Source organism: Doryrhamphus excisus, chromosome 1, assembly GCF_030265055.1.
Source record: "Doryrhamphus excisus isolate RoL2022-K1 chromosome 1, RoL_Dexc_1.0, whole genome shotgun sequence".
NCBI lineage: Eukaryota > Metazoa > Chordata > Actinopteri > Syngnathiformes > Syngnathidae > Doryrhamphus > Doryrhamphus excisus.
The window spans coordinates 34,375,066-34,397,773 of NC_080466.1; the positions used below are offsets into that span (position 1 = coordinate 34,375,066).

Sequence of the window (22,708 nt, forward strand, 5' to 3'; positions counted from 1 at the left end):
GAGGCAGATTTATTTGAAATATCCATTGCGCGCATGCACACACACACACACACACACACACACACACACACACACACACACACACACACACACATGCACACTGTCCATATTTTATGAGCCCTTGTGTCTGTGCATTAAGCTGCGACTATAATGTCGTATCACATTATACGCTCTGAGCTCCCTGCCAGTACAACAGGGGGCTGAAGCCTCCTAAAAGCTCTGATTTCTGTCATGTTGGCACGGCAAAATTGGATAATTGACGCTGAAAGGTAGAGAGTCTTACCACACACACACACACACACACACACACAGTCCTCCTAACTGAAACGTTTTACCGTGTTTTTTTTTTTTTTTTAAATGCACTCATGCAAGTGCACCTTATGAAAAAGGTTTGAAATGAGACCGTCTCTTTGTATTAAACTGCAGTTCCATCAAGCATCTCGCTCGGCTACAAAAAAAATAAGCGAGCACTGCGCACAACCGCGCACAGCAGTGGCACAGGGACAGATATTACATTTAAAGCGCTCTGCAGCAGAAACGCCTGTTTTCAAGAAAAAGGGCTCTCCTTCAAGGAGTAACCACGTCGCTCACACGGAGATGTTTGAGGGCTTGAAAGGCTTGAAATACAAAGCACAATAAGTCATGAAAAACATGATGCAAGCAGTCAACTGCCGTCTTTCGTCATCTGCTGCAATCTAACATCTCGACGGGTATACCACACACACAAAAAAAAGATTTCTGGAGAGAGAAAAAAAAAAATAGTGTAGCAGCTGTTTTCAGTGAGTCATCTCGCTTGCATTGTCGCACTATGCCAATTTTTCATACCACTTCCAAAAGATGGAATAGACTTACAATCTTATCAGGTGGGGGGGTGCTGGCGATGTAGCACTTGATCTCTCCTTTCTCCCCCCTGACGGCATACTGGACTGGATCGCTGGAGATGATGGGGGGGCCTTGCCGGGGAAGATTGGACAAGTCAAGAGAAGATACAACATGACAATGTTTATGTAAGTACAGATAGCCTTAGACCACATTCCGTGTTACATTTCAGGTTGTGTTTTTTTGAGTTACATTGTACGGTAACAACGCACTCGCATAAATGATTAATACCGTAAAAAAAAAGGAGAATTAGATAAAGGTCAGTAAGGATAATTCATAATGCCGCCTACAGAGAACATACTAACTCCTTATTTCTAAAATCACAAATACTTCAACTTGCTGATATAAATCATCTTCAAACAGCTAAAATAATGCACAAGGCTAAAAATAAGCAATTAGCTAAAAATGTCATCCAATACTTCTCTACAAGAGAGGAGAAATATGATCTCAGGGAAGACGTACATTTGAAACACTTCTATGCTAGGACTACGTTATGCTAGCCATAGCATTTCAGTATGTGGAATCAAACTATGGAATGGATTGAGTAAGGACGTCAATGCACAACGATGAGCCAATTCAAGAAACAATACAAGCAGTTGATGTTTGCTAAATACAAGGATGAAGAGTCTTGAACCAGTCATGATGTGCTATATATATCACTATATTGACACTTACTATGGTACCCATTATGGCATTGGATGCTCATATCACCTCCTACTTCGGTACGAGGTACATCATAAAAAAAAACAAAAAAAAAAACTAAACTGTGTTATGGAAAGCAGGAAGTGAACAAATGTAACAGTTAGTGATTGTAAAAGTACCAGATGGAGGGGTAGGATTTAATAAGCTTTGCTTCTTCCTACTCCTTTTGGACATGTGGAACTGTGAACTGATTATGTGATGCATTCAATTGTAATCTGATGCATGTTCAAATGAAATAAAACCATTACCATTACCATTACAACATCACTTTTGTCCTTTTTAGTTTTAGTGAAATTTTCCCTTCAATATGCCTTCCCAGCAAAAGCTTCTGAAGGCAGTGCATCAAAGAAACATAAAATGAAAGTAAACAGGGAAGTGAAATTAGTATAGCATTGCCCACCTACATTGGCTGCATGCTTGGTTTACACCAGGGGTGTCCAAAGTGCGACCAGGGGGGTCATTTGTCTACCACAAACTTTTTAGGGTTTTTTTTTTTGGCCCGCGGCACATCATAGAAATAAAACTAAACCACAAAAATAGAAACAGAAATGTTTAAGACACAACGCTGCTCTCTCTCTCTCTGGCCTGGATTGTGCACGATTGTGGACTTTCCCCTTCACAGACTTTCTGCTGCACATCCACAGACTGTTCCCCGTGTCTGGACACTCTGTTCCCCATGTGTGGACATTGGAGGGTGGACACTGCACATCCCGACACACACATCTAAGACTAGACTTGTTGAATTTCAAGAAGTACACATTAGGAAGCACAAATTGCCGCGTTTGCGGTGGTCAGGTGACGATGTACTAAATCAAGTAGCTTAGTTTATGTCATTACCGGTGAGTATCGATAAAGTTTATAAATGACGATGCCTTAAATCAGGGGCCTCAAACACGCGGCCCACAGGCCAAATGTGGCCCGCTGGACACTAGTTTGAGGCCCCCGCCTTGATATGAAAGTTTAATGTTAGTGCGGCCCGCGCAAGTTTGATATGGATGCTGTATGGTATCATGTACCCAGAAAAAATTATTACGTTTGATTCAGGTCGCTAGCTCTCTAGTTTGCGAGTTAGCATGTGTCTCAAGACCCTGCGGTTGCGCAATATGTTGTAAATAAAAAGAGCATAAATGTGACTATAGTCGTGTTTTGTCATGTCTACAGGGCTCTAATAATGCTTTGTTCATTTTAATCTGAAAAAAATAATTTGTCTACCCACCAACTATATGTGGTTTCTCAAGTTTTTATTATTTGCCGTTTTATTATTATTAATATTATATTTATTTATTACTGATTGATTGATTTTCTTGATTCTTGATTTGTTTATTTATTTTTCATCTTATTTTGTGCAGAAAAATAAAAATGAAGATATTTGAGAACAGTGGAATGTTTTATCAGAGCTTTTATTGTAGAAAATCGGAACCAAAGCACTGAAAAAGTTTGTATATTTTTCTGTTTTTGATAATATATTTTTTTTTTTTTGGAAAACCTGATGCGACCCAACCTTGCCCAGACCCTAGCTCCAGTGGCCCCCAGGTAAATTGAATTTGAGACCCCTGCCTTAAATAGTGAGTCAGAGAAGTAGGTAACTAGCCTGGTAAATATCCCAGATCTGTAGCCTTAATGCTGTAAAATGCTAGTTACTGACCATTAACAGTGAGCATAACCTCGGTCTCTCCGACGCCAATGCGTGGCACAATGGCCTTGCAGACGTACTGCCCGGCATCGGCTTGGCTCACAGACTTCAAGTAGAGCTGGTTATTGTTGCTCAGCACCTGGGAACAAACACACAAAGCGCAAACATTGGAGTTGTAATGCAGACGAAGACGGGGCAGGAGGGGAGAAAAAAAAGCAGGAGAGCGAGAAACACATATTTAATTTATAAAACATGTTGATTTACTCAGCAGGCTCCATTAGTTCTTCTCCTGGAGCTTTTCTTAAACGTTTAGGCATGAATTAAAGATTTAATATACGGAGACAGAGTATTTCTACAAACTGTCTGCTTTACAACTAAGCAAACATTTATGAAGTCTGGGTTTTAGACCTCAATAAAAGGCTTTCTAGAGGATTTGTACGTTTTCAGTGACAAAGGCTTCCCCTCCGTGTCGCCTTCAAACTGTATAATTAAAAAGGCTGTCAGAGGTCACAGAAGCTCACCATGTTGGAGCCTTTCTTGGTCCATGTGAGGGTCAGTGGGGGGTTGCCGGACCACTTGCAGTTCAGGGTGACGTCTGAGTTCACGTCAACCGCGACGGGCCGTGGTTCCACCACCAGAATAGGTCCAACTATGAGAAATACAGAAAATTAGTTCTTCCTTTCACGGGATGGACATGCTAGGTCAGGGATGTCTAAAGAAAAGTCCCGGACCATTTGCCGCTTGACTGCATGTTTAGGTTCTGTAAACGCAATTAAATAGGACTAAAAACTCATTCATTTTCTACCACTTATCCTCGAGAGGGTCGCGGGGGGTGCTGGAGCCTAGCCAGCCAATCACAGGGCATACGTATATAGACAAACAACCATTCACACTCACATTCATACCTATGGACAATTTGGAGTGGCCAATTAACCTAGCATGTTTTTGGAATGTGGGAGGAAACCGGAGTATCTGGATAGAACCCACGCATGCACGGGGAGAACATGCAAACTCTACACAGAGATGGCCGAAGGTGGAATTGAACCCTGGTCTCCGAGCTGTGAGGTCTGTGTGCTAACCATTCGACCGCCGTGCAGCCGAGGAATATAAACTAAAAAGAAAATACATTATATAATAAATGTTAAAGTAAACATTTTGCAATGGCCTTTTATTGTGGCCAACCTAAGGCACACCTGTGAAAAAATATATTATTATTACTATTTATTTAAATAAGTATATATAAATAATTATGTATGTACTATACTGTATATTAGGGATTTATTTTTATTTATTTATTATTTATTATTATTATTTGTCATTTATTTATGATGTGAATGGTTGTTTGTCTATATGTGCCCTGTGATTGGCTGGCGACCAGTCCAGGGTGTACCCCGCCTCTCGCCCGAAGACAGCTGGGATAGGCTCCAGCACCCCCTGCGACCCTTGTGAGGAAATAGTGGTAGAAAATGAATGAATGAATGAATTTAAATAAGATGGGGACAACGTAATTTTCCATTCTATTCAAATCACGGACGTTTTGTCGAGCTTTCCGCCGTTCTTTGAGAATCCGTAGTGTTTCCAAACATACCATTTAAACGTTGTGGGGGGGTTAAATATAGAAAGTTCCTGGCTGCTGCTTGCTACGAACGTCCATGCTGTTTTACTAGTAGTTGGATGTGCCTCATGGCTTCCGTCCGGATTCAATACAAAACGTGAAATAATGATGGTGCATTCATGGCACCTGGGGAACAGAATATGGGGTGAAGTTGAACATTAATAAATAAAACGGCGCTTGCATCGGATTTTACCGATACCCACAAACACATCGCGATGAATCTAGATTTCACCCATCAATTGCATCCATACCCAGTGAATGAGCCGATGCACTTGCATCGATTAATATCCATTATTTTCCACACCCTTACTGTAAATGTGCAAAAGTGTAGAAAATCCTTGTGCTATTGAACTAAGCAGCATCTTGATGTGCTGCCTTTGAGGTGAATGAATTACTGTATATTAATAGTGCAGCCCCTGGGGAAAATATAACACCCCTGTTTCCTGTCGTTGGGTGTGTTTGGTGTGTGTGTTTGCTTACAGTGCACGTCGACTAGGATGCTGACATTGGTGCTCCCCACCGCGTTGAAGACCTGACAGGACACGGGTTCCGTGAAGAAGGAGTGGTCAGCCGTGGTGGCGAACACGCTCTCTCTGGCGCCGTCTAGTAGCACGCCACCTTTAGCCCACCTGATGGAGGTGCAGCAAACCGCAGTTTGTCAGTAAGACGTCTTTTTTTTTGTGATGAAGCTTCAATTATGACTGTTATTACTAATTATTGTAATATAGATGGGACATTGGTGCAAATTTGAGAAGTCTCCTTCCACCGTTTATATGAACTATATATTGTGGTGTACGTGACTCCAAATCCTATTACTGTACAACAAATCTGCCACTAGGTGACATTTTAATATTCACTCACTGGGCTTAGTGGAGGAGCATCTGGCTGAGCTCCCACAAAGGGACCCTCCAGTGGAAGTCTCGAGTTTTTGCTGCATAGATTCAGCACTCGGTAGCAAATTCTATCACAATGAAGGCTGCTCGGTGCCGATGGGAATCCATGAACAAGAAAATATTTGCATTTAAAAAGATCTGCACTCTTGCTAAGTGTGTTAGGTGCAGCAACACAACACACCGCCGTGTGTTCATTTCATCTTTGTTAAGATGAAATGAACTGCAAAGGCACGTACTTATCATTTATAAGCTATACTTTTGGAAAAAGCACAACTAAAGCTTGTTTTCTTCACCGGGATGATGGCTTTTTATTGAATCTGTAACCTGGAAAAATGAATTTAACTTCCTTGCTAACCTGTAGCCCATGATGGGTGGGTTTGCGGTGGCTTGGCAGGTGAAGGTGACTCTCTCGCCTTCTAGCACAGAGCGAGGCTCAATGGACAAAGTTACCGTTGGAGGATCTGTACAGAGAGACACATGGCACAAAAAATCCAGTGTCTGGCTACCATAGCCCAGTGATTTTCAACCACTGTGCCGCGGCACACTAGTGTACCTTGAGAAACCGTCAGGTGTGCCGTGAGGAATTATCCAATATCACTTTTTATAGTTAACATTTATTCATCATCATTTGCAAATATTATGTCAATAGTATACATGGACCCAAATATTCCAATTGCATTTGGTTTATTTGCTCAAACGGAAAGAATTGAACAGGGATGGAATATTCCTTTAACCAATCCGATTCAGGTATCTTGTACCCGCTCAAACGGAAATTTGTCAGGGTGCGCTCTTCTTCGTGGTGTTTTTCTTCTTCTGTTGTTTATTGGTGGTTGGAAAGCAGCTTTCGTGTGCATTAGCGCCATCTGTGGAACAGAATCTAAACCCTTCTATACGCCATTCACAAGTCCACTTTTATGAAAAAAGAAAATATATATCTATATAAAACATGTCCCGAGTTGAATTGTAAAATATTAGCAAGATTGAATTTGATATTTTCCTGTTTAAATTGATCCCGGGTGCGCTCTTTCAGCGCATGCTCAGATATGACGTAACACGCAGATGCAGACGTTCTTCACTTTTAAAAATGGAGGCCAGCAATCGGCACTGGACTAAGCAAAGTTTGTTTTTGATTCAAACTAAATTTCAAGACTGGACAGACGAAAAACTGGCAATATGGAGTTATTCCAACAAGTGAAAGAAAAACTCGGGGAAGCCGGTATCACGTGATGTTGATGTTTACGTTTTACTGGGCATGCCCTATTGACTATTCTGTTTGATTTTCACGGCACATGTAGACCAGAGATTGGAATATTCCTTTCCATGGATACCATTGTTTCCCGAAAGGTCATTGGGAAAGAGAAAAAGTGGTGATGTAAAAACGTGGCTACTGTGGAGTGTCTGTGGTGTAAAGACTGGCAGAGCAATGTAATATTGGTCCGTGTGGCAACACCTACCTTGTTCCTCCCATAGACTTATTGATGCACGTGTGAGGTCGCAGTGACATTTTGTAACATTTTTGGTTAGTGGTGTGCCACAAGATTTTTACAATGTAAAAAACGTGCCGTGGCTCAAAAAAGGTTGAAAAATCACTGCCATAGCCAACAAATTAAATTGTAATTAACACAATTTATATAATCCTTCAGGGTTGGGGTAAAGTCATGCATTGACTTATTGACTTGCTGGACTGCAGTGCAGTAATCATGCAAACATACGGTGCACGTTGAGCATGACGGTGGCTCGTTTGCCCATGGGCACTGCTGGGTTGCTGGCCACACAGGTGAAGTTGCTGCTGCTGTCCTTGTCCACCGGCGTGATGGGGAGGTAGCTCCTGGTCGTCACCCTCTTCCTGTCGGGCAGCACTTCCTGGTAGGACACCCAAGTTCGGGAAAGAGAAGGAAGACAAATGAGAATATTCTTGGTGATGTTTCAAGTAGGGTGTTTCAAGCAGGCCTAGTGGTTAGCGCGCAGACCTCACAGCTAAGAGACCAGGGTTCTACCTCTGTGTGGAGTTTGCATGTTCTCCCCGTGAATGTGTGGGTTTTCTCCGGGTACTCCGGTTTCCTCCCACATTCCAAAAACATGCTAGGTTAATTGGTGACTCCAAATTGTCCATAGGTATGAATGTGAGTGTGAATGGTTGTTTGTCTATATGTGCACTGTGATTGGCTGGCCACCAGTCCGAAGACAGCTGGGATAGGCTCCAGCACCCCCGCGACCCTCATGAGGAAAAAGCGGTAGAAAATGAATGAATGAATGTTTCAAGCAGAGACTGAAAGAACCTGAAAGCTGCGTTTTATATCTCTTCAAATATACAGTATAATCACGTCTCTGTTGGATCCAGAGCTGAAAAAGTTTGGCTAACTTTTTGTAGCATCCGGTTTTGGATGAAAGTTATTGCTAAAAATATGTCTTGATTTTTGTACACTGTCTCAGTTATCGGGCTGCACGGTGGATTAGTGGTTAGCGCGCAGGCCTCACAGCTAGGAGCCCCGAGTTCAATTCCACCCTCAGCCATCTCTGTGTGGAGTTTGCATGTTCTCCCCATGGGTTTTCTCCTCCCACATTCCAAAAACATGCTAGGTTAATTGGCCACTCCAAATTGTCCATAGGTATGAATGTGAGTGTGAATGGTTGTTTGTCTATATGTGCCCTGTGATTGGCTGGCCCCCAGTCCAGGGTGTACCCCGCCTCTGCCCCGAAAACCGCTGGGATAGGCTGAGGATAAGCGGTAGAAAATGAATGAATGAATGTCTCAGTTATCGTACGGTCAAACAGCGCGCTGAACAAACTCGTCAGTTTTCCCGTGTATCGTTCAGTGGAATTCCATACATTCCATGTATACGTGGCTAGTGACAAAACTACAACTCGGGAAATCTTGTGCATTGTTCCATGTTTGCATGCCTGTGTTGACTGCAGAGTGATTGATTAGTTTAGCTTTGTTGTTCTTGACAAAGCACCTTTTCTGCGTTTGAAAGCCACATGAGGTGCAAGAACTAAGCCAACGAATCAGTTTGCTTTGCCTTTCTGTTCCTGTTGCAGTGTGGACAACATCATGGACACACTGTAACAACTGTGGTGCTAGGGAAAAAAAAGGTAATAAAATACCACAATACAAACCAATCAAGAATTGGAAAAGACCAGCTAACAGCGTCCCATCTTCTAATGTGTTATTTGTACTTGTAAAGCTGGACTCTGTGGTGCTGCAGTCTGGTCTGGTAGATTCTCTAATTCCTCCTCTCAGCGCCAGAGGCGAAGAGCATAAGAATAAGCCAACAAACAAGCGGAAGAACGCTGGACTGTAGCTTTCCTGAGAGTTGAAGATAGTTCTGCTTTTATAACTGGAATTTGTGCTGTAAACCCCCCATCCCCCCACCCCCTTAATCCAACACAAAGCATGTGAGATTAAGAGGATGTCCACAAGAATCGCTCTTGCTTGGCACCTCCACCGGGAAGTTTTCATTGCCTTTGGGTTTGTTTGTTCTTCTATTTGTATGTATGCTTCCCCTACAAAGATTTTCATGTGTGAAAATTATTCTTATGTTTCTTGATGGGAAAACTTTTTTGAATTGAAAACACAATTTATTTTTTTTCTGTAATCTACAGTAAGTACTAGGAATGGGGCAAATCCGATCCAGTATTATGTAATGAATTTGAAATTGCCAATACCACCTGCGGATGTTTTCCGATCCATGAGCCAAGCTTTAAAGGGGAACTGCACAATTTTGGAATCATCATTCAAAATCCTTATGTGAAATATGAACACATGCAGTATTTCTTTCCCTTTTCTGTACATTCTAGCGTGAGAAAGCATGATAATATGAGCTAGCTAACAACGGACGGCATGGGAAATACCTATTTTAACGCTATAACCCTCACAAAAAAACGCCAACCAGGGCTCGATAATAACGATGTACCGATGGCCCGGGGCAAGTTAAAACAAAATTGGGGCAAGTAAATCCAATCAGTGATATTCCCGTGGGGCAAGTGCACTTTGGCATGCCATACTGCCACGAGTTTTTTTTAAAAGCGGTTCTTGTTGGGTGTTGGTAAAACACGGACTGCGTAATTCCGGTGGTAATTTGCAAACCAATCCTTGCAAATCTTGAAATGGACCAATCAGAATCGTTTATTTAGACCGCCACCATTTAGATCCACCATCCACCAGTACAAGCCAGGAGTTTGTGCATTGTTAGCTAGCTCATATTAACTCTTTTCCTCATGTTACAATACACAGAAACAGGAAAGGAATATGTGTGTTATGTTTCACATAAGGATTGTGAATGAAAAAAGTGCAGTTCCCCTTTCATATTTTTAGTAAACATAGCCAAAAAAGTATCAGGGAATGTAGCCGTCATGCACTTTAGCCACCTTCTCACTCAAGGTGCACACTTCACGGCTTCATGTTCTTGCAAACAGATCCACCATCCACCAGTACAAGCCTGGAGTTTGTTTTTCAGACAGAAGATCATAAAGCAGTACCAATTATAGGATACAAAAATACCAATTATATGGGTATTATCAGATATCCGAATTCAGATATCGGCATGGTAAGTGAAAAAATGTGAATCCGGTGCATTATTATTCTCTTGCAACCAGACAGAAACTTTGATTCCTTATTGGATGCCTTGTTTAAAGTGCATTTGACATTGCGTGACCGTAATGAAGTGTGTTGGCTGCTACGTGTGACTCACCGTGGACTGGTGGGCCCCCTCCACTGGCAATCCATTCTTGGTCCACTGGATGTGCGCTGCAGGCTTGGCGCCGCGGGTCACGCAGGTCAGGTTGTGTGGCGTTCCAGCCATGAGCAAGAGCTCTGGGGTTCCCTCCACCACCGGGTCCGCGGGGGGGACTGGAGGATGGCCACCAGAGTGTTAGTCAGTCAACACGGACACACTTTTATGCACGTGTGCACAAACACACCAGGCCAAAAAAAAGCCTTTAGATTCACTTAAAAAAATGTGTGTTGTTGTTGTCTGCTAGCACTTTTACACAACAAGGTCAGAATAAAATCACACTATGCCGCTAACAATATTTAATACGGGTACTTAGCCGCTGTTAAAAGCGTATGTGTTTCAAAAGTACTCTCAGAGGCAAATTCAAGCACTTTTCAAGTACTGTGAAGATCGTATTGATGAACTCTACTATACATTTGTTAATATTTTCTATAGGCTCTCAAATGTTATAATGTACAAGTGATGGTAATAGACAAACAGATTGACACTGTCCAATGAAAAGCATGTATAGTCTCTCCAAATGCGGGGTTTCAGCATTGCAAAAGTACAGTTTATTTTTTTCTATGTCAAAACCTTCACCAGGGTTGTTATAGTCATAATTGAAGTACCAAAAGTAATGTGCTTGGAGTTGCTCTTTCAGGGGGACTCATGTTGGAAAAGAAACAAGAATAGTTCAGTGCTTCAATGAAATTATGAAAAAAGATGCCAAAATAAACCACCAGGAAGTATTAAAGCGATGAGTCATCACATACAAAACACATTTTTTACTTTTACACACTGAATGAGTTGCATGGTTAAAAAAAAGTAATAATTGACACTGTCCAATGAAAAGCATGTATAGTGTCTCCAAATGCGGGGTTGCATAAGTGCAGTTTATTTTTTTCTATGTCAAAACCTTCACCAGGGTTGTTATAGTCATAATTCAAGTACCAAAAGTACCAAAGTATAATACATTCTCTTAATGTTGCGATATAAAAATTGTCCCATCATTCCAAAGATGTGGTTAACTGTCAGTGTTTTAATGTGTACAAATGTCATTTGCATAAAGATACAATCAAAGAAATATTCTGGGGGTTTTTTCTATGTCAAAACCTTCAGCAGGGTTGTTATAGTCATAATTGAAGTACCAAAGTATGATACATTCTCTTAATGTTGCGATATAAAAATTGTCCCCTCATTCCTAAGATGCGGTTAACTGTCAGTGTTTTTATGTGTACAAATGTCATTTGCATAAAGATAAAATCAAAGAAATATTCTGGTTTTACCTAGAAAAAAAAACCAATTGCATAAATAGGAAAATATACATTTGGAGATATATACATTTCGTGAAACAACGATTTTTTGTTTGTAAGAGCAGCAAAAGTAAACAACATTAAAGCCACAAGCAGCATTGAATGAGCCCTCTTAAATCGCCCCCCCAACCCCCCTGACTTATGACATTTATCATTTTTAACCAATAGGGGGAGACACAGGTGCCATGTTGTCATGTCCTATCTGATATCCGGTAATATTTACACCAATGATTTTGATAATAATACAACTAGTGGTAATATTAATAATAATAATGACCATCTTCCAGTGTTTATAATTTCCAAAAATAAACTATAAAAAGAGAAAGAGGGGAGACATCAGGACCTTCAGAAGATCACATGCAGAGGAAAGTATTAGCGCCTTAAGGGAAGATCAAGAAAAACAAAGATGGGGGTGTGTGTAGAGTGACAATGATATAAATGAGGCGTATAAAACTTTCTTAACATTTACATGTGATTATATGATTAAAAAAATGTCCATTGAGAGAAGTATCTAAAAAGCAAAAGAGGAGGAATCAGCCGTGGATGATAAAAGGATTGCAAAATGCTTGTAAGAAGAATGAGTTATTTTTATATGGTAATGGTAATGGTAATGGTTTAATTTCATTTGAACATGCATCAGATTACAATTGAGTGCATCCCATAATCAGTTCACAGTTCCACATGTCCAAAAGGAGTAGGAAGAAACAAAGCTTATTAAATCCTACCCCTCCATCTGGTACTTTTACAATCACTAACTGTTACATTTGTTCACTTCCTGCTTTACATAATACAGTTTAAGGTTTTTTGTTTTGAATTTTTAAATTTTGTAATTTTTTGTTTGTGAAATGCATGAAAATGTTTTTCTTTGAAAAACAAAGAAATTTGCAAATGATCCCAAACTTTTGAGCGGTAATGTAAATACGAATTGATGTAGTGGAAATTGAAAGAGTGAATGGAAATACATTTCTGAGTGCCATGATAGATGAAAAGATGAGTTGGAAATCTCACATTAAAAATAAACATCATAGGGTGGCAAGAAATACCTCAATAATGAATTAAGCAAAATTGGTTCTGGACCAAATATCACTCCATATTCTGTATATGTATCTAACTTATTGTGTGGCGCCATGGGGAATAACTATAACAGTACACTTCACTCACTAACAGTTCTCTGTTGTGCAAGTCAGTTTGTCATTGAGCTAACTCAGCCACCATTCACATCTTCAAAATTCACATTCACATCTTGAAAAATGCAAAATTTGGACACATTTCCAGCACATGTGTGCAAAGCAAAAACAAAAATGTTTGTGAGTACATTTGTCACAAACGATCTGCGTGTGATCTACTTACTGAGAACATTGAGTTTGGCCCTCCTGGAGCGCAGGGCGGCCTCAGTGGCTTGACACTCGTACAGGGAGTCATCGGACAGCTCGGCGTTGGAGATCTCCAGGTTGTACTGGCCCGTGTCCAGAGCCCGGAGCACGCGGTACCTGGGCCAGGCTGTAAGTAAAAGGGGGATGACACAATAAAGAGTTACACCACACTTGATGATTAATGTGCTTGGAGTTGCTCTTTCAGGGGGACTCATGTTGGAAAAGAAACAAGAATAGTTCAGTGCTTCAATGAAATTATGAAAATTTATGCCAAAATAAACCACCAGGAAGTATAAAAGCGATGAGTCATCACACTAACATACAAAACACATTTTTTACTTTTACACACTGAATGAGTTGCATGGTTAAAAAAAGTAATAATTGACACTGTCCAATGAAAAGCATGTATAGTGTCTCCGAATGCGGGGTTTTAACATTGCAAAAGTGCAGTTTATTTTTTTCTATGTCAAAACCTTCACCAGGGTTGTTATAGTCATAATTGAAGTACCACAAGTACCAACGTATGATACATTCTCTTAATGTTGCAATATAAAAATTGTCTGTCAGTGTTTTAATGTGTACAAATGTCATTTGCATAAAGATACAATCAAAGAAATATTCTGGTTTTACCTAGAAAAAAGTAATAATTCCGTAATGTGAGACAAAGAAGGCCCAGCAATGTTTTTTTTTTCTGCATTGACATGTGATGAACCCTCACAATCATGATTCTTCTCGCTAGTAAGAGACAAAGACGTAATTATGCGTCACTCCCCACAAGGGGGCACTGACTGGCGAACCCTAGCCTGCATTACATCATGGATTCTGATGGCAAATGCAGCCAGGCAGGTGGTTGCAGCAGCAAGGACAAGGAGGTAGTGGGGGCTGAGGGTGTTCGTGTGTGTGTGTGTGTTGGGGGGGGGGGGGTAGTTGTTAGACAAAAGTATTAGTGGAGATTACATCAGCCACTCCAGCACTTCGCAGCATAGCAACCGGGAAGGTGACAGCTCCCCGTGGATACGGAAAATGGCAGAATGACCAATAAAAGGACCAGAGGAACATGAGAGGAATGTCGGGGTGTTTTTTTTAGCAAACATGCTAAGGACGTCTGTGTACTGTGGAAGTTGCACAGTAGATTTATTTCCTTATTTTGACACATGGTGGCACTATGCTGGAGACAGCGTCCTTTTGCCACATGTAGGTTGTAATTATGGATGTTGCAAAACCCTTTAATGGTAATGGTAATGGTAATGGTTTTATTTCATTTGAACATGCATCAGATTACAATTGAGTGCATCCCATAATCAGTTCACAGTTCCACATGTCCAAAAGGAGTAGGAAGAAGCAAAGCTTATTAAATCCTACCCCTCCATCTGGTACTTTTACAATCACTAACTGTTACATTTGTTCACTTCCTGCTTTCCATAATACAGTTTAAGGTTTTTTTGTTGTTGTTTTTTTAATAATATACCTCGTACCAAAGTAGGAGGTGATATGAGCATCCAATGCCATAATGGGTACCATAGTAAGTGTCAATATAGTGATATATATAGCACATCATGACTGGTTCAAGACTCTTCATCCTTGTATTTAGCAAACATCAACTGCTTGTATTGTTTCTTGAATTGGCTCATCGTTGTGCATTGTTTGAGGTTCTTACTCAATCCGTTCCATAGTCCGTTCCATAGTTTGATTCCACATACTGAAATCACAGTTCCACATGTCCAAAAGGCTACTCTTATTTTGAAATGTTGTTGCGTGTTGAGTCAGTGAAAAAAACAGTGAGGGGGAACTACCACTGTAGCTATGAAGTCTAATATGACGGGAGTAATATTATATCCAATCTTCAAAAATACAGCGGGTCGGCCCCCGATTCCGATCATGACTTCATAAGTTGTAATATTTGGTGACACAGTGGGAAACCGTACTAACACATGATACAATATTTACTGAAGAACTACTATGCTTACCACTCATAGTACATGAAAGTGCCATCTTGGAGAGTTGATTTAACAAGAGACCCTGTTTGGTTCAGTGTGGAATTTTGGACATCAGATGACTGTAGCAATATTTATGATCCATAAATTAGTATGGATGCGTTTGATATATTGCATTATCACATACTACAGTATTAATTGTCCCTGTACCCTAGAAACCGCCCATGAATGATACGGGAAAAGGCCCAAATGATACTGTGTCAAAGCCCAGGGCAGTGATACTGATAGAATATATGTAGAGTTTAACCATGTCCAGTATCAGCCCCCGTAGCTGTCCACTCTGGTATCGTGCCGGTGAAACAACCAATCAGAGAACAGCGCACGAGCGTGAACACACAGTGTTTGTTTTGCTGCCGTCTGTGCTCTGTCAACATGTCAGCGGTTAAATAGTAAATAGTATAGTAAATATTAGTATAATAGTAAATATTAAATAGTACGTGATAATAAGCTCATGATTAAATAGTATGTGATAATAAGATCATCACATGGTTTGTCTGGTATCAGGCCCAGTATCATGCCCCTGTGTGCCAGTATCATCCCGAGACCGAAGGCATGATACTGGCCTGATACCAGACAAACCATGTGACAACCTATAAATATCAACATTTTTTAACAGCCCCAATACTTTATAATACAAAGAATGTGATTTTAGTATTAGCATCAACTAAAGTGCTTTCTACATTCAGACAAATCAGAGGACAAAGACGCAGAAAAAGAAGAAGAAGAAGAAGGACTGACTGCACGCTGCATTTAAAGATGAAAAACGGAAAAACGGATGGATAGAGGAAAGGGCGGGAAAAAGAGGGCGATGTGTTGATCAAAAGCAGAAGGTCTCTTCGCTGGCAGAGAGACGACTGCAAGGACAAAGACGGCGGAGGAGGAGGAGGCTCAGGCAGACACATAAAGCCAGTGATGATGGAAGCCGCATTTGGAAACATTGAGGTGTGTGTGTGTGTGTGTGTGTGTGTGTGTGTGTGTGAGAGAGAGAGAGAGAGAGAGAGAGAGAGACAGAAAGGCACGCTGACCTTTACTGAACCTGTGAATCAAATTGAGATGAACATGGAATTCACATAACCTGTCAGTCTATTCAGACAAGAGCTACTAGTGTGTCTGTATGAAAGTACAATATATGTATGCTTAATATGCAAATTTAGAGCTGAAAGTACACAAATCATGCTACATATTATATACAGTATGTAGTATGTACACTACATATTATCTATGGACACTGACTCGGCTCTTGTATTTGATTTTCATTCAAATCTGCAGGGGGCCTAATAAAATGGCTGGTGAAAATACATGCAAATATGACAAAATGGCACTCTCATATAGTAAAACATTTTAATATAAAATGTAATGTGTACATTTATATATATAATTATGAAATTTTTGTTCTTGTTTAATTTGTCATTTTTAAAAAAAGATTATTTTCCAATTAATTGCTATGCACTGTATTATTATTTTATTATGTTTTTAATGATTTGATTATTATTTTTTATATTATATTATTAAATATTATTAATAATTATTAAATATTATTACTACTTATTACTAATTTTCAATAATTATTATTGATTATTATTATTTTTTGTTACTAGTATTATTTTCATGAAGAAAAAATTTCACTAAATTTAAAGTGTCATGCTTTTTGTTGGTCATCAAAAATATTATATTTCACACATTTTATAATCATTTAATTATATTTGTATTATTGTTTTAAGCTGGGCGTGATTGGGAGGAACCCTGCAACCCCCCCCCCGGCCCCCCTCTTCTGCAGCAGTGCCTAATAAAATGGCTGGTGAGAATACATGCAAAAATGGCACTCTCATATAGTAAGACATTTTAATATAAAGATTTTAATATAAAATATAATATGTGCATTTATATATACAATTATGACATGTGTGTTCTTGTTTAATTTGTCATTTTTAAATAACAATTATTTTCCAATTAATTGCTATGCATTGTATTATTATTTTATTATGTTTTTTTAAATTATTAGATTATTATTTTTAGATTATTAAATATTATTAAATAAATTAAATTATTAGTACTAATTATTAATAATTATCAATAATTATTATTGATTATTATTATTTTTATTAGCGGTATTATTTTCATGAAGACAAAATTTCACTAAATTTAAAGATCCATGCTTTTTGTTGGTCATCAAAAATATTATATTTCACACATTTTATAATAATTTAATTATATTTGTATTATTGTTTTAAGCTGAACGGTAACGGTGTCCACATGTGCACTTGGCACCAGGACACCCTGAGCCTTCTTGGGAGGTGTTCAGGGCACGTCCGGCTGGTAGGAAAGATGACCCATGTCCCTCAACTCCGCCGGGAGGAGCTGGACGAAGTGGCCGGGGAGAGGGAAGTCTGGGTTCCGACCGTAACCGACCTTGAATAATCAGTAAAAGATGTATGGATGAAGTTATGATTTGTTTCATATTTATAATTTATCTTAACTGACTAAATCCCATCTGTACCGCTCGACTGAGACTGAAGACTTTTTTTTGAACGGCCAAATATCTGTTTTCCTCCCAGCCACAAAGGGCCAAGCTTTCACAAATGCTCGGAGGCCAATTCTATCACGCAGAATTAATAAACATGACACATTTTGTCCGCAGGAGACGTTAAAGTGATCACAATGCCGCCATTATGTTGAAGCACTTGACATTTAATAACTTTTTATTGAGGTTCTCACGGCGACCGCAGATGCTGCTGGAGCTTCCAACAATAAAAGCCTGAGAGATCACTTCCATTCTTCAAGTATCGCACCAACATTAATCGCCGGGAAAGAAGCTGCAGTCGTAAAACCAGAACGGCGCTCGGTAGAAGGCCGACCTCCACCATGGACTAACTGATGTAGAATAAACTGGTTTGATACTGGTGTAGGAAACTAGACAAGTCGTGTAAGATATTTGAGCTGGAATTTCACGTGCTGTCACGAAAAAAACGTAAAACGTGCTGGAGCCTATCCCAGCTGTCTTTGGGCGAGAGGCGGGGTACACCCTGGACTGGTGGCCAGCCAATCACAGGGCACATATAGACAAACAACCATTCACACTCACATTCATACCTATGGAATTTGGAGTGGCTAAAATAAACCTAGCATGTTTTTGGAATGTGGGAGGAAACCGGAGTACCCGGAGAAAACCCACGCATAGGGAGAACATGCAAACTCCACACAGAGATGGCCGAGGGTGGAATTGAACCCTGGTCTCCTAGCTGTGAGGTCTGCGCGCTAACCACTAGACCACCGTGACGCTTTATTCTTGAACAAATCATTCAAAAAAACTTTTCCTGAAAATTGTCCCTTATTACCCCGCCGTTACCCCCCTTATTACCCCGTTTTACGGTACAATTTTAGCAATTCTAAGTTGTTGCTGTTACTGCTCCCCTCCAGTACTGTAGGTGGTGGTTATGCACATTACAAACTGGTTAGCTAATGTCAAAATATTAAGAAAAGAAGGATTATTCTGCCCGTGAAAAATAAAAAAACGCAGCTGACCAAATTCAAGACTTTCTTTAAGAGACCCATTGACTCTTTGCAGTACGACTGTAGTAATACTAGATGTATGTCATCTTATGAAAGCAAATGTGAAAAGTGCATCTGCCTTTGTCAGCAGTGTTGGGGATTTTCTCTAATTCAGGGTGATTTACAGGACTTGCTTTTCCTCAGATTGTCACTCAGACGGTTGGCTTTAACGCTCTCGGTGCTGGTGCAGTGCTGCGGTCCTTGAACGGTTAACAAAGACAACAACACTGTTTTTATTCATTCATTTATTTTGTAACGCTTATCCTCACGAGGCCTATCCCAGCTGTCTTCGGGCAAGAGGCGGGGTACACCCTGGACTGGTGGCCAGCCAATCACAGGGCACATATAGACAAACAACCATTCACACTCACATTCATACCTATGGACAATTTGGAGTGGCGAATTAACCTAGCATGTTTTTGGAATGTGGGAGGAAACCGGAGTACCCGGAGAAAACCCACAAATGCACGGGGAGAACATGCAAACTCCACACAGAGATGGCCGAGGGTGGAATTGAACTCGGGTCTCCTAGCTGTGAGGCCTGAGCACTAATCACTCGACTACCGTGCAGCCTCAACCTTGTTTTCATTTGCTTTTGTTTGTTATTTTCAAGGCGGCACGGCGGTCTAGTGACAGCTAGGAGACCAGGGTTCAATTCCACCCTCGGCCATCTCTGTGTGGAGTTTGCATGTTCTCCCCGTGCATGCGTGGGTTTTCTCCGGGTACTCCGGTTTCCTCCCACATTCCAAAAACATGCTAGGTTAATTGGCCACTCCAAATTGTCCATAGGTATGAATGTGAGTGTGAATGGTTGTTTGTCTATATGTGCCCTGTGATTGGCTGGCCACCAGTCCAGGGTGTATCCTGCCTTTCGCCCGAAGACACCTGGGGTAGGCTCCAGCACCCCCGCGACCTTTGTGAGCAAAAGCGGTAGAAAATGAATGAATGAATGAATGTATTAGTCCAGTTTTCATACTGTTCCTATATGGATGTTTGTGCCACATCGAAATGTGCAGCTTTCCAACCTGTATTGTTACCAGCATTCTGTATTCTTATTTACAAATTTATTAAGACTATGAAGAGAACATGTTATTCTCATATTTTTTAATCAGCATTTTGTTGGGACAAAATATTCAAGGTTAGCATGTTGGCCACACAGCTAGGAGACCCGGGTTTGATTCCCCCCTCGGCCATCTCTGTGTGGAGTTTGCATGTTCCGTGCATGCATGGGTTTTCTCCAGGTATTCCGGTTTCCTCCCACATTCCAAAAACATGCTAGGTTAATTAGCGACGCCAAATTGTCCATAGGTTTGACTGTGAGTGTGAATGATTGTTTGTCTATACTGTATGTGCCCTGTGATTGGCTGGCCACCAGTCCAGGGTGTATCCCAGCTGGGATAGCCTCCAGCATACCCCCGCGACCCTCGTGAGGATAAACGGCATTTTTTCGCCACTCACCTCTGAGGCCCTCTCCCACGCCGAGCGCCAGGCCATCTTTGGTCCACTGGACGATGCCGCTGTAGTTGAAGACCACGCAGGACAGCACCACTCGCTCTCCCAGCACCACCGACTGGTCTGCGGGCTCCTGGGAGAAGCGGACGCACCACGCTGCAGCAGAGCGACAATGACAGATGATCAATTTCAAGTCACTGCGACCGACATCAATTTAATGTGCCGCATTTGCTCATTTGCTTCTAGCGTTTAGTCCATATGGCGACCACAGTCTTTATAGTGTTTTACTGTGTGTGTGTTGCTTTTATAGTCATTTTATAGCACTGTGAGTCAAATTGTCTCTAATGGGGCAATAAAGTTTTCAATTGATGTATTCATGTACATACACTGTACATCACTCTGGGTCGCTTCTGCTCAGAAGCTTCAAAGTTATTCCTTGCTTTTCTAACAATAATATGTCCTGGAAGTGGTCCTGGAGGGGGCAACACTGGTGCCAAGGTGGTCCTGGAGGGGGCAACACTGGTGCCAAGGAGGTCCTGGAGGGGGCAACACTGGTGCCAAGGTGGTCCTGGAGGGGGCAACACTGCTGCCAAGGTGGTCCTGGAGGGGGCAACACTGCTGCCAAGGTGGTCCTGGCGGGGGCAACACAGGTGCCGATGTGGTCCTGGAGGGGGCAACACAGGTGCCGATGTGGTCCTGGAGGGGGCAACACTGGTGCCGATGTGGTCCTGGAAGGGGCAACGCTGGTGCCAAAGTGGACCAGGAGGGGGCAACACTGGTACCAAGGTGGTCCTGGCGGGGGCAACACAGGTGCCGATGTGGTCCTGGAGGGGGCAACACTGGTGCCAAGGTGGTCCTGGAAGGGGCAACGCTGGTGCCAAAGTGGACCAGGAGGGGGCAACACTGGTGCCAAGGTGGTCCTGGAGGGGGCAACACTTGTGCAAAGGTGGACCAGGAGGGGGCACCACTGGTGCCAAGGTGGTCCTGGAGGGAGCAACACTGGGGCCAAGGTGGTCCTGGAGGGGGCAACACTGGTGCCGATGTGGTCCTAGAGCACCTTGGCGCCAGTGTTGCCCCCTCCAGGACCACCTTGGCACCGGTGTTGACCCCTCCTCGGCACCAGGGGGGCAACACAGGCGGTGGTCCTGGAGAGGGCAACACTGGTGCCGAAGTGGACCAGGAGGGGGCAACACTGGTGCCAAGGTGGTCCTGGTGGGGGCAACACTGGTGCCAAAGTGGACCTGGAGGGGGCAACACGGGTGCCAAGGTGCTAGCGAGCACCTTGGAGGGGGCAACACTGGTGCCAAAGTGGACCTGGAGGGGGCAACACGGGTGCCAAGGTGCTAGCGAGCACCTTGGAGGGGGCAACACTGGTGCCAAAGTGGTCCTGGAGGGGGCAACACTGGTGCCAAGGTGCTGGCGAGCACCTTGGAGGGGGCAACACTGGCACAACCAACCATTCACACTCACATTCATACCTATGGATAATTTGGAGTGGCCAATTAACCTAGCATGTTTTTGGAATGTGGGAGGAAACCGGAGTACCCGGAGAAAACCCACGCATGCACGGGGAGAACATGCAAACTCCACACAGAGAAGCCCAAGGGTGGAATTGAACCCTGGTCTCCAAGCTGTGAGGTCTGCGCGCTAACCACTCGACCGCCGTGCAGCCCCCAAAAGCAACATGAGTAGGGCATTACAAATAATGCAGCTAAAACTGCAAATCCTTGATCAGATTTGGAGTTCCTGGGACCAGGACCACAAGATGATGGTCACTCATGGCCACTAAGTGTTGACCCTTTTGGGGTAGAATGTCTTGTGTTTGGTTCCGTAGTGGGTGTGGCTGTGTGTCTTTTCAACAAGGCTGCATTCATTTGCATTTTTGTCATCTGTTTAGTATTTCTTCCCCTTTGCGACGACTCTTCAAGGTCTCCCCCTAGATCTCGTTCTCATTCGAGTGTGTTTCAGTGGCAGTGTGTGTGTGTGTGTGTGTGTACACATCACACAGTACAAAGGATTCTGCTTACATGATCGCATTTCCCACCAGCAAAATAAGCCTTTTGGCGAGCTCAGCACCACTACAGCGCACACGGTGTAAAGATGACAAGTGCAGCACGCACACACACACACACATACACACGCACACACACGCACACACACGCATACACACGCATACACACGCATACACACGCATACACACAGTGTCAGGTGAGGAGGCAATGCACAGTTTGCAGCCGTTTGCATCATCAGGTAATGTTGTTTCATATTCTGAAAGGAAGTCTTGCACGCTAATTAAGGCAGAGCAGACGCTTTGAATGCACAAACACACACGCACACACACACTGAAGGGAATTCTATACAAATAGGAGCTTCTACACACATACACACACACACAAAGTGTGTGCTGTGGGCAATTCACAGCACACAATGACTCACAAAGTGATTCCACACAGAAACTCAACACAAAGTTGGTGTTTGTCTTCCTGCGGGCTCTTCTGTTCTTGGATCACTCTTAAAACAATCCCATTAGCTAATGAAGGCAGGAAACAACGGCGGCTAATGAGGCGGGCCACACACACCCCACAGCGACACG

At 42.2% G+C, this 22,708-nt stretch overlaps 1 protein-coding gene across 2 annotated transcripts in view; it reads right to left on the reverse strand.

Moving 5' to 3' along the window:
- The window catches only part of kirrel1b (kirre like nephrin family adhesion molecule 1b), an 88,671-nt gene that overhangs the window by 18,619 nt on the left and 47,344 nt on the right, over positions 1-22,708 (reverse strand). For both annotated transcript variants that reach the window (XM_058069917.1, XM_058069909.1), the window contains exons 2-10: positions 20,122-20,271; positions 13,098-13,247; positions 10,414-10,571; positions 7,435-7,585; positions 6,078-6,183; positions 5,310-5,458; positions 3,736-3,863; positions 3,227-3,353; positions 853-953 (exon numbers count right to left, since the gene is read on the reverse strand). In XM_058069917.1, coding sequence (XP_057925900.1) covers positions 853-953; positions 3,227-3,353; positions 3,736-3,863; positions 5,310-5,458; positions 6,078-6,183; positions 7,435-7,585; positions 10,414-10,571; positions 13,098-13,247; positions 20,122-20,271 — 1,220 coding nt within the window. The remainder of the gene's footprint in view (positions 1-852; positions 954-3,226; positions 3,354-3,735; positions 3,864-5,309; positions 5,459-6,077; positions 6,184-7,434; positions 7,586-10,413; positions 10,572-13,097; positions 13,248-20,121; positions 20,272-22,708) is intronic.